At 42.3% G+C, this 12,600-nt stretch overlaps 1 protein-coding gene across 1 annotated transcript in view; it reads right to left on the bottom strand.

The window, feature by feature from the left end:
* The window catches only part of HECTD1 (HECT domain E3 ubiquitin protein ligase 1), a 345,856-nt gene that overhangs the window by 118,626 nt on the left and 214,630 nt on the right, over positions 1–12,600 (bottom strand). The window contains 1 exon segment of the mRNA XM_029598986.1: positions 5,225–5,401. Coding sequence (XP_029454846.1) covers positions 5,225–5,401 — 177 coding nt within the window.

Raw genomic sequence — 12,600 nt, 5'->3', positions numbered from 1 at the left:
AACTAAAGCTAGTCCTAAAGACAGTATGCAGTACTGGAAGTGGTATATCCCAGAACAAATCTGAGACACTTCTTGTAACTTGGATGTACCTCTACATGGATATAAGTTTTCTTCAAATTTATTTTTATGTATATAAAACCATTTTTTTTAACTGTGCTTTCCACAGTTCAAGACAGGGTACATCATAAAAGAAGTCATAAAAGATCCCAAACACAAAACAAGAGATCGCTAACAATATATTTAAAAAAAATCACAGCCCAACCAACCACAAAAAAAAAAACACAACAGAAAAATGGCCTGTTAGACCAACAGCTGAGCTTTCCATATATCAACAAGACTGCGAATTGGCTAAGTCTCAGGCTCGAGAACTTCCTTGAATAGGAATGCATTTCATACTTTCTAAAAGTAACCGTGCACGTCATAGTGCAAAGATTTTCAGGCAAAGGATTCCAACAGATGGGGACAACTACCAAGAAGGCTTGATCACCTGGCTCTGAGAAATGTGCCAGTTGAAGGGAAGGAACCTTAAGCAGACCCCGGTTAGGGTAAACATCTTGAACTTTTGGTTTCTGAAATAACTTTCAAGGCTTTAGGTCTAAGATGGGATGGAACATTTATTCTTGTTCAGACTAAATGCTCTGGTTATTGGATGATTTGGAGAGTACTCAAAGTTGTAATTTGTAGCCTTCTGAAATTATTCAAAGAACCCAGCTATCAGAAGTTATAATGAGCCAATAGTTTTCATAAAGCCTTGGATCTTCCTCCATCAAAACAAAGACATGAATGCTAGTTATTGTATCTGGACTCAGTCAAAAATCAATCCACCCATCTGACTGGGTATCCTGGGGTTATATTGGCAAAGTCTGAAACTCTGGTGCTGCCTGGGTTGAACATATTGGTAAGCCTTCCCTACACATTTTCGCAGAAGCCAAAGGCACTCAGCAATGACAGTCTGCGTTCATCTGTAGCCAATGTATAGGCCCTTGATGCAGTTTCAAAGTCATCATATGTCATGATTATAAGATGCTTCTTGCACTCCTAACCTTGAATCAACAGTGAATGGAATTCTCCAAAAGTCTCCTAAAGAAGGAATGGATGAATTCCTGTGCTCTTTCCCAGGTGCTATGAAGTAGTAGACACTATACATGACTGTAGCATAGCACTCTATAAGTGTTTCCTCCCAAAAATGTCCAAGGTCTGGCATTCACATTCTGGAGATATAGAGGCAAGTGTTCTAAGCTTCTTGAATCTGACAAAGCAGACTCTGTTCCTCAAAAGCTCATGCCTCAATAAACTGGTTAGTTTATAAGGTGCCACACCACCTCTGTTGTTTTGGCTACACCAGACTAACATGGCTTCTCCTCTGAAGATTTTGACAGCCTAGTGTGACAGTTGAGACCGGTCAAATCTTTCAGGCATCTGCACATAATATTTGGTATTTGCCACCTTGTTTTCCAGGAGTACAGAATGTGTGATCTCCCACAATCTCCTGCATACACCCTGGTAGAAAAGGTAAACAGGCACTGCCTTCAATTCTTTTGGGGCATTCAGGTATTTGAGGTGGCCAAAAAGTGTTATTCTCAAGCTTTCCCTCAACCCGCAAATCAATTATCATGAACTTGGCCATTTCCTGTACAAACTTTGGGAAAGAGAGATCCTTCAAGTGGAGACCTGTTCCTTACCCATGGAGAAGGGTAAAGGAGATCAGCTGAGAATTCCTCTTCAGAACACATCTCCTCTAATCCATAAAGGGACTCCTGAATGCTCAGAATCATTCTCAATATCTACTGGAGATAATTTTTGAGGATGTGTTGATCAGTGAGCTGACCATCTCTTGGAGCTCAATGTCGACGCTGGGAACATTGCAACTGAGAGTTACAGATAGTCTGGAGAGGTTTTCCTCTCAGATTCCATACAGCTTTGACTCAATGTGACCTGTGCTGCTGGTGACCCTCAGCACAACAGGGAAGTAGAAGCAGCAGTCAGATCTATGGATGCTCTGAGTAGAGTTGAACCAGTCAATACTGCCTACCTAACACTCTTATCTTAATGTGTTTGGCAACCCTAACTAATATAGAGCTCTGGAGTTCTTCCCCAAAGATTTCTGAGCTGGAGGGTCAATAGGCCTTGGCAGAAAGACTGGCCTTCTTCTCTGTCGTAGTCATAAAAGTTGATGACGAGTTCAAATAGAGAAGACATTTTAGAAGAAAGACAGCCACGCATGTAAAAAGGGACTGGAAACAGGCCTGTCAGAAGCCTTGAAGAAAACCAGTCGTGCTGACAAAGACAGTGAAAAATTAAGTGAAATTTAAAACAAACAAGAAAACCTAACAGAGTTAAGGGAAATTAAAATAACCAAGGAATATTATATAGTGCCAAAAAGCTTCAATGAGCCAAAGCAGCAAAACTCACAGCAAAAGTTAAACAGCAGGGGGAAAAAAACACATTTGTTGGTCTTTGAGAAAAGCAAACTAAGGATCACCATGCATGCTCAGAGGGTCCTTCAGGCCCTCTGGAAATGTCTCCTAGAAAGCTCTGGAAATGTATGGAAATGTCTCCTGTGATCAGCACTATCAGATGACATCACTCATATGTGTGATTACAGAGAACTGCTTGTCCTCACAGAATAGTAAATCATGCCTCAGCTCCAATTCTAACAGAGATTCTAGAAAAATTATGATGAGCCAGATAATGTATCTCATTAATTATAGGTGCATTAAGCTCCACATATTCTGGAATTACCCTATTTTGTGAGGGTTTGACAACTAAACTAGAATGCAACTTTGTTATGCTACTTCCAGTAGTTAGAATTGGTAGAGAAGTCTGTGTTTTGCCCGTAAATACAAAAACTACCATATTTGAATTATCTTACTAAGAACTAAAAATTGATACTCAATGTATAGTGATGTACACCAGGGAATTCTTTGCATAAGGCATAAAAATGTCATTCAAAAAAGAAAGTGCCTCTTATTACAAAGCTATATCTAAAATGCAGTCTGTAACTGAACAAATAATTTTATTTTAGCTGCAACTAATCATAACAGACTATGATCCATCATTTCCATTCCCACTGTAAAAATCTGCAGCATTTTACAGTTTTAATTCTTAAAAGGTATTTACAACTGTGAGTCAGATTTAATATATATTCCCTTATTGTGAACCACAAGCACTGATAACTGCAAAAGCAGCGGTATTAAAAAAAACGTTTGTTCCCTTTAGATCATTCTATTGGCAGTTAAATTACAGAGATCCCTCTTTTTTGTTTTGATTTTTCTCACCCTTCCTATCAACAGAGGTGGTACTAGTCACAACAGTGACAGAAATCAAGCACACTTGGGACCGATATAAGGAAGTGGGGGTGGCACTGCAGGGAGATGACCAAGAGGGTTTGTGGTGAGACAGGAAGTAGGGACAACTAGGCAGAACTAGACAACTATCATGTTACTATGAATCACATTTTAAGTAACACTACCATCATGATCTATATCTTGGTAAATTCTCCATATAAGCATCACATTGATATATATGAAAAATAATATACCATGAAAAGATTCATGGAATGAAATGTATAAAAACAGGTAGTGTGGTTATAATGAAGAGTACAGACCTTTTATTTCCAAAAATAGAAAGCCATATGAAATTATGATGAAAAAGAGAAAAGACAGACGAATATAAGAACCAAAGAGGAAACAATGAAGTCAAGAGAAGGAAATTTATATTGTAAAGAATCTGATTCCCACTAACACTTAAAACCTATTGAATGCAATAACCAATAAACCATAAGCTTAAACCTAACAGTTTCAAACAACTTTCACTCAGAGCTTCAAAATGTCAGATTTTAGAAATACTTCAAAATAAACTTGCTTATATTCTGTCCCCAAGCACTAAACATTCTTAATAATTCCTTGACCATGTATGCGATAAAGAATGAAGCACACAACCCACCAGCTCCCACAACACTGGATTTGCATGACATCCATTTCACATCTATATGGGGCTCAAATTTCAGTGAAATAAACCCTGCACATGACCCTTCACTCTTCTGCATGGTACAACAAATTTTATTATGAAATGGCAACTTAGTTAGTGCCCACAGTTCTTATCTGATTGACCAATCATGATCACAAGGCCAAGCCAGTAACATCCAGTGACAGGTGCATCTGTATAACCTTCATTCCACTGGAACTATCACACTCCAGAATAGTCATGTCTCTAGTGATAAATGGTACACAACGTTTTAGTTCCACAGGGCTGCTGAAAGATTTTAACAATAAAAAAATATATAAACTGCCTTTATGTGGTGAGGTGACATCAATAAATGCACAATCATGTCAGTCCTAAAGTGAACAACAGAGAATGGTTAAACTTGTGTCATGTACTTCTGTAAATGCTGTTGGAGCTCTCAGACGTGCTCAGGACAATAGGCACCTATCACGGAGAAGGATTTCATTTCAGTGCCTCCCCTGAGCACTGATTAGGTTATCCCAGTTAGTATTTTATTAAAAATATTTACACAATTTTATCATCTTAAAATTATTTACCCACTACTAGAAAGCTGATTGGAGGCATACAGACTCATAAGCAGAAGAGCAAATATTTTGAAGGCTGACATTAAATGTAGTCCTATAAAAATTTTCACACAATCTTTTTCCAGAACACTGTAGATAAAAGGTTTAAGAGTCTTTTAAAAAAGATTACGGGTGATATATTCATATTTACAGTGATAAGAGTGAGCTAATATGAAAATGACAGCAGTAAATGGAAATCTAGCCTAAAAAGACAGTAATCTCCAACTAACTTAAAGAAGAGAGCTGCTCCTTTAGCTCAATGCAAGTCCTGGGAACTGGAGTCATGGCTAGCTGAAATTTTTACATCCCCAGTTTGATTAACACTGCAGCAAGTGTGAAACACACACATATATGCATTCATTATACATATCTCTTAGGAGCCATCAAATAAGCAAAAAGATATAAGGAACTTAATATTCCAAGGGTTTGTCCAGTTAACTTACAAAAAGAGGTGGCACGGGGGGAAGCCGGGTAACTGATATTCAGCAATGTCCAAACAAAATTATCCAGATAACCCTGTCCAGATAAACAGCTGTCCTAAAGTTACCTGGACAAAGTTACATGATTAACTTTATCCGGCAACTGCCAGATGAATATGGACCTCAATGTTATTCTGTCCACTTATTTTTTATCCTAGACAAGACCTCCACACTCACCGTTGTGCAACTCTCCTGTAACAGTCCCTTCACCCTGGGAACTGCCATCCTGGTCTCTCCATTTCCAATCAATGCCTCGAATAACCCGAGCTCCAGGAACCATGTACTTCAGCACCTGGGACCGAACGAGACGCCGCTGCCTTCTCAGATTAGCTTCAGCTTCCTTAGCTGCTTTTCCTACAGAAAGCACAAACAAAAATATTCCATACACTAGCCATGAAGCACAGAAAGGAACCGTTTGCCCATATCTACTCTGCTACTAATTCTAACCAAATTATCTAAGATCTAAAAATGGGTGTCTTTATGAAGGGCTGAATTATCTCCAGATCTTATTTGATAGCTCATATTCACAGTGCTCCAAAAGGGTCACTAGTATTTTCATCTTTCCTCACTTCTCCCCCTACAACCTTACTTCGATCTCCCATTGCAGCCGCATGCTTCCCTAGAGCAGCAGCCTCGCCTATGATGGAGTGTACATGCAGCAGCAGCTGTTACTCTTTAAGAGGTATCAGAAGATTCTGGCCAGCTTGTGTGGCAATAGAACAGCTCTCTTACGAAGAAAGGCTAAACATTTTAGGGCTCTTCATCTCGGCGAAGAGATGATTGAGGGGAGATATGACTGATATCTCCAAAATCATGAGTGGAAGAGAATAGGTAAATAGGGAAAGTATTTTTTCACCCAATGCACAATCAAGCTGTCAGATGCTAGCTGGGTTTAAAAAAGATTTGGACAAGCTCCTGGAAGAAGAGTCCATAAATAGTTATTAATCAGCTGACTCAAGGAGACCCACCCACTTGTAGTCAGGAGTGAAAAGCAAGAAATTGAATCTACTTCTAGAGATTGACCCCTGTCGGAGATAGGTAACTGGGTTCAATGGTCCTTTGGCCTGACCCCAGCATGGCACTTATATTCTTATCCAAGCTAGACAACTAATTTGCTTGCACATGTTCCCCTGATGAGCAATGAAATAATAAAATCAAACTGAGAAAATATTTAAACCCATTACAGTCACTGAGCTCCACCACTAAATTTTAACATTAAGAAGAGTAGTATACCCAAAGATCTTTATGTTCTACCAATAATTTCTCATTGGATATTCCATCTTTTAAGGCAGTCCGTATTCAAGAGACTAGGAAAGAGAGATGTGCATTTGTTTTTGCCAAATTGAACAATTTCAACGAGATTGTCTAATTTGGCATAGTTCGGAGGACCCGAAAAACAATCGGGCTTTTCCCGAAATTTCGGGGAAAATCATTTTTTTGGGTTAGTGCGCGCTAACTCCCATTAGCGCCCGCTAAGACTAAAATGTTAGCGCGCACTAACCCGAAAAATGATTTTTCCCAAAAACAAAACAGGCCCGAACCATGGGAAAATTAAATTTCCAGCAACGGGCTGAAAATGCAGGACGATACGAAAAAAAAACTATTCACATCTCTACTAGGAAACAGGCACTTTCTGTTATAGGGCCCACATTATGGAACGAAATCCCGTTTGAGATGCAGAGTAGGGATGTGAATCGTTTTAGGACGATTAAAATTATCGTCCGATAATTTTAATATCGTCTTAAACCGTTATGGAACACAATACAATACAGATTCTAACGATTTATCGTTATAAATCGTTAGAATCGTGAGCCGGCACACTAAAACCCCCTAAAACCCACCCCCGACCCTTTAAATTAAATCCCCCACCCTCCCGAACCCCCCCCAAATAACTTAAATAACCTGCGGGTCCAGCGGCGGTCCGGAACGGCAGCGGTCCGGAACGGGCTCCTGCTCCTGCATCTTGTCGTCTTCGGCCGGCGCCATTTTCCAAAATGGCGCCGAAAAATGGCGGCGGCCATAGACGAAAAAGATTGGACGGCAGGAGGTCCTTCCGGACCCCCGCTGGACTTTTGGCAAGTCTCGTGGGGGTCAGGAGGCCCCCCACAAGCTGGCCAAAAGTTCCTGGAGGTCCAGCGGGGGTCAGGGAGGGATTTCCCGCCGCGAATCGTTTTCGTACGGAAAATGGCGCCGGCAGGAGATCGACTGCAGGAGGTCGTTCAGCGAGGGTTCCGGCGCCTCGCTGAACGACCTCCTGCAGTCGATCTCCTGCCGGCGCCATTTTCCGTACGAAAACGATTCGCGGCGGGAAATCCCTCCCTGACCCCCGCTGGACCTCCAGGAACTTTTGGCCAGCTTGTGGGGGGCCTCCTGACCCCCACGAGACTTGCCAAAAGTCCAGCGGGGGTCCGGAAGGACCTCCTGCCGTCCAATCTTTTTCGTCTATGGCCGCCGCCATTTTTCGGCGCCATTTTGGAAAATGGCGCCGGCCGAAGACGACAAGATGCAGGAGCAGGAGCCCGTTCCGGACCGCTGCCGTTCCGGACCGCCGCTGGACCCGCAGGTTATTTAAGTTATTTGGGGGTGGGGGATTTAATTTAAAGGGTCGGGGGTGGGTTTTAGGGGGTTTTAATGTGCCGGTTTTTCGATTTTTCGATTTTTCAACGATTTTTCACGATATTTTACCCCCCCAAACGGCAACAATACGATTCCCTCCCCCTCCCAGCCGAAATCGATCGTTAAGACGATCGAGGACACGATTCACATCCCTAATGCAGAGTATTCATGATGTTAAAGTGTTTAGAAAAAAGCTTAAAGCATTTTTATTTGATGAAGCTTTTGACTAAGCGGTGATTAATATTTTAAGGGCTGAGCAATGTTGTTTCAAAATAGTCTAGTATTTTGTGGATATATTTTTATTTGTTTTACTGCTATGTTTATGTTGACTGTAACTCGCTCACCATAACAGAGTTAATACTGACACATTACAAATATTTTAATAAAGTAGTGCTAACCAAAATATATATGCATATACTGGACACAAGCTATGCAAACCACTGTGTCAAAGAGCATCAAAGCAAACAATTTCACCCTGGTCTTCCCACTGTTCATTTTTCAGAATACATTCCTCTTTCCCTGTTTCTGCACAGATTTCTTATTTATTCAGATCTGTATAACTGAAAGAGCAATAACTGCAACAGAACAGGCAGAACACCAAGGGACAAAGATGAGGATTACTGCGGGATCTGTGATTTTGATGGTTTATTGCTAGTTATAATGTATTGTAATTGCTTGTTGTACATCGCCTTGGGCAACATTTGTTGACAGTATGATTGATAAATGCCCAAGTCAGCATCCCAGCTACATTTTTTTTTAATGTTTTTCTCTCCTAGGCCCCATCATCCCACATTCCCAGACAATATCATCCACCTACAAACCAGTTTTCCTATTGATATTTACATTTCCCAAGGAGTCTGCAAACAAAATGCCCAGCCCTTTCTGACCTACACACAATGTAAGTAACTAAGATGTATCTCAGATTTTTTTAAAATATATTTTTCTAAGAATTGTATTCTCAACTAGCAGAATGCCCATGGGGTTGCAATAGGTGAAGAATGTTATGAAAATAGTAGGTAGCGAACAGCAGAACTGTGGGAAAAAAAAATCAGAGAACATTAGAGACTTTGGATATGGAAATACATGATAGTAGTTTTCTCCTTTGCTCACATATTCTACATTGTTTTCCTTCATACTCCTTTCAAGCATAGTCAGTCTCTGGTTCTCTGTGTTCTTATCAGTCTCCATTTCCCTTTGTCATTCCTTTCAAGCTCTCTCTCTTTTGTACGCTCATTCCCTTTTTTTTTCTCTATTTCTGTGATCTCTTAGTTCTTTCCTCAGTTGTTCCAATACTGTTCATGCTTTTCCTACCTTCTTTTCTCTTTGGAAGCCTGGTACTTCTGTTGCCATGCTGCCTTCCCTTTTCTTCTGGATCTTTTAAAAGCCTCCATGCTCTCTTTTCAAGTGATGTAAAGTGTGTTTGTTTTTCCACTTGTTTTACCTTTATGTTTGTGAAACCTTTCTTGCTGTATGTCTATTAACTCCTTCTCTTGTTCACTGTTCTACCATGATAACCTTTTCTCCATCTGTCTCATTGTTTGCTCTTCTGCCTCTTTGTTACTTAGTCTAACTTTATCTTCTTTACTCTTGTTTTCACTTGTATTTAGAAACAAACCTTAGTAATGTCAACAAAACACTGCATGCCAACAAGATACACTTTCCTTTAGTCACACAGGTCTGAGGTAAACTAACAGATAAGTACTTCAACAGGTAGCCGCACGAATGCCAAGTGCAAGGAAAAGTTGCAGAAGATAAGATCTTAATAAATAAATAAGTAGCCCTCAACATTTTCACCCAGCATGCAAACAAATAACTGACTTATAGATTTAAATCTGTAAGTTATCACTGTTTGAAATGTTCTTCTAGCTTCAATAGTTATGAGCAATGTACTACTACTAAACATTTCTATAGCACTATTCAACGTACACAGCGTTGTACAAACTCCACCATTCAAGAGGCATTCTCTGTTCAACGGAGCTTATAATCTAATCAAGACAAATATACAGGTCAACAGACAATTGTTAAAATTAGGCTGAAGGCGAACAAACAGGCTTAAGATTTAAAAGCAGACTCTAAAAGATGGATTTTTAGATGGCGTTTAAACAAGATGAGAGCGAGAGCATGACGCACCAGCTCAGGAAGTCTATACCAAATACATAGCGCAGCCAGGTAGAAAGTACAGAGTTGGAAATTAGCAATAGAGAAGGGCACAGAAAAGAGTTACTTGCCTGATGGGCAGAGTGCACAAGGAGGGATGTAGAGAGAGATAAGAGGAGAAGTAGTGAAAAGCTGCAGAACAAAGGCACTTGTAGGTGAACAAGAGGAACTTGAACCGTATGCAGAAATGGAGAGGGAGCCAATGCAGTGACTTCAGAAGAGGGGGTATATGAGTGTAGCAACTCTGGAGAAAGATAAGTTGCGCGGCTGAATTTAGGATGGATTATAGTGCAGACAGATGGGTCACTGAGAGACCTATGAGGAGCAGGTTGCAATAGTCTAAGCAGAGGAAGATGAGAGGCTGGATAAGGGTTCTGGTAGCATTTTCAGAGAGAAAAGGACAGATTTTGGTATTATATAGAAAGAAATGGCATGTTTTAGCAGAATTTTGGATGTGTGTAGAAAAGGAGAGAGAGGAGTCAATGATGACTCCTAGGTTATAGGCTGAAGGCACTGGGAGGATGACCATCTGTGAGGTAGTGCCTCTAGTGTTCCCCTATGTACTTGTGCAGGACCAGGCCTGGTTGCAGGGACAGCCAGGAAATTTTAGGGCTGAACTAGCTAAAGGGAGAAGCCCTGCTGTGAGAAAGACAGGGATTTAACAGTGAGCGAGTTGTCACTGGTCAAGCAGGCCTTTTTACTTTTTGCCTTGAAGAGTGAAAAAACACCGGTGCAGCAGGGCTTTGCTGAGAGGGTGTGGCCCTGGTAAGCTGCTAGAGTTGGCTAAGAATGCTGTGTGTAGGGGCAGGTTGTGTCCCTGTAGAAGGAAGCAAGCTACTCTGCAGTGTTAGATCTGCAGCCAGAAAGAAAACCTGGAATGGAGTAGCCAGGGTACGGCAGCACCAGAATGCAGCAGTCAGAATATGAGGGAGGCCTTGATCCAGACTCTCCAGGAGAAAGATAAAAGATTACAAGAAAGCCTGGCAAGAAGTCAGCAGACCTGGGCCATTATCAACATCTATGTGGAGTGGGACCTCACAGTCTTGTCAAAAAGTGGCAATGCAGAGGGTCCAGGAGGGGGCACTACAGAATGACAGATTCTGGTCGTTCAACTACAAGACATTTCAGCAAAGATGACCCAGTGGGAGGAGGACCGGAAGCAAGTTGCCAGAGAGAATGCTAGGCTATTGAGTGAGCTGAGAGAAACTCCTAGCCTAACAGAAGCAAGGCCGGAGATTGGCGCTACAGGGAGTCCTGGTGAAGATTATAGGGTGCCCAAACACTACCGGAGTCCAGGAATAGCTCCTGTGAGAAGCTCAAGAGAAGGGGGCTGTGAAGAATCCTGAGAGAATGGTCACAGAGAGCCCCGAGAAGAGCAACACAGACTGCCCAAGAGGAGGAAGTAGCAAGAAATTGGAAGTTGTTGCTAGAGGGGGTCTGGATAAAGATCCTGTGGGGTGCCACCAGGAGCCTCAAACCACCTCCCATGAGAAGCCCAGAGAGAGAGAGGGGGCATGAAAAGGGAAGCAAGAGATGCCATGACGAGCCCTGAGGGAAGCACTGCTGAGACCCCAGCGAGTGAGACTGCGGAGGAGCAAGTGATCAGCATGGGCAAGTAGCCAAAGTGTACAGAAGAGATGACTGTGGAGAGCCCAGGAGGTGGCACTGCAGAGAACCTGGAGGAAGAGTCCATGGACAGCCCAGAGGATGGCATTGTGGAGACTCAAGCAATGGAGGATATAGAGGAGCCAAGGAGGGGCTTAATACCAGAAGCCAAGAAGCAGGTGCAGCTGGTGAAAGAGGAACCAGCACTGGTGGTTCTCCAGTTGGTCCATATAGCTCCATCGGGATGGAATTCGAACCCGGAGCCAGCAAAGAACTTAAAGGTGGGGATGTACACTGTGCAAACAGCACACGGGGGGTGGTTGTGACGTGGTCGAAGGTAACCCTAAGAGAAGGGGACTTGGACTTGGTCTTGGACTCTCCTGGATGGGATCCAGGAGGGAGTAGGGATGCTTGTCCCTACAGGTCCAAGCTGAGGGGATGGGTATGTGAGGCAGCACCCCTGGTGTTCCCCTATATACCTGTGCAAGACCAGGCTACATGCCTGGTCCACCTTAAAAGTCTTAAGGGAAGTATGCTCTATGAGTGGGATCCTGTAGGGCAGGTGGGGCTCAGAGGGCATAGCCAGAGACTGGGAATAAGAGCTGGGATCCTGCTGGGGATAACCAGACCAAGCCAGGTCTCTGGGAGGAAGGCAGCTCTTGTATACTGTCCAAACCCTGAGCTGAGACAAAGCAATGCTCTGTAAGTAAAGAGAGTGCCCTGTCTGAGGAGAAGATGGTCTACTATTGTGCATGTGTGAAGTTATAATAAAGAGTTACTGTTTTAAGAAGGCAAGAGTCAGTCTTGTTTGTCTCCAGGCCTGTGGAAATCACTGCTAGTTCCCACACCGTGTTATTCACAGAGAAAAGAGGAAAAGGGGAGGTCAGCTTAGAGGAGGAGAAGATAAGGAACTCAGTCTTAGCCATGCTGAGTTTAAGGTGATGGTGGGACATCCAGGCAGCAATGTCAGACAAGCAGGCAGAGATCTGGGACTGGATTTCTGATGACATTTCTGGTGTAGAGAGGTAAATATGGGAGTCATTGGCATAAAAATTATATTAAAAGCCATGAGAGGAAATCAGAGCACCAAGGAAATTAGAATATCGGGATAAAAGAAGAGGGCCCAGGACAGAACCCTGAGGTACACCAATTGATAGTGGTATGGTAGTAGAGGA

The sequence above is a fragment of the Rhinatrema bivittatum genome, chromosome 4 (assembly GCF_901001135.1).
Source record: "Rhinatrema bivittatum chromosome 4, aRhiBiv1.1, whole genome shotgun sequence".
Classification (NCBI taxonomy): Eukaryota; Metazoa; Chordata; class Amphibia; order Gymnophiona; family Rhinatrematidae; genus Rhinatrema; species Rhinatrema bivittatum.
Note: the sequence above shows the minus strand (reverse complement) of the source record. Positions and strands in the feature narration are given on the sequence as shown.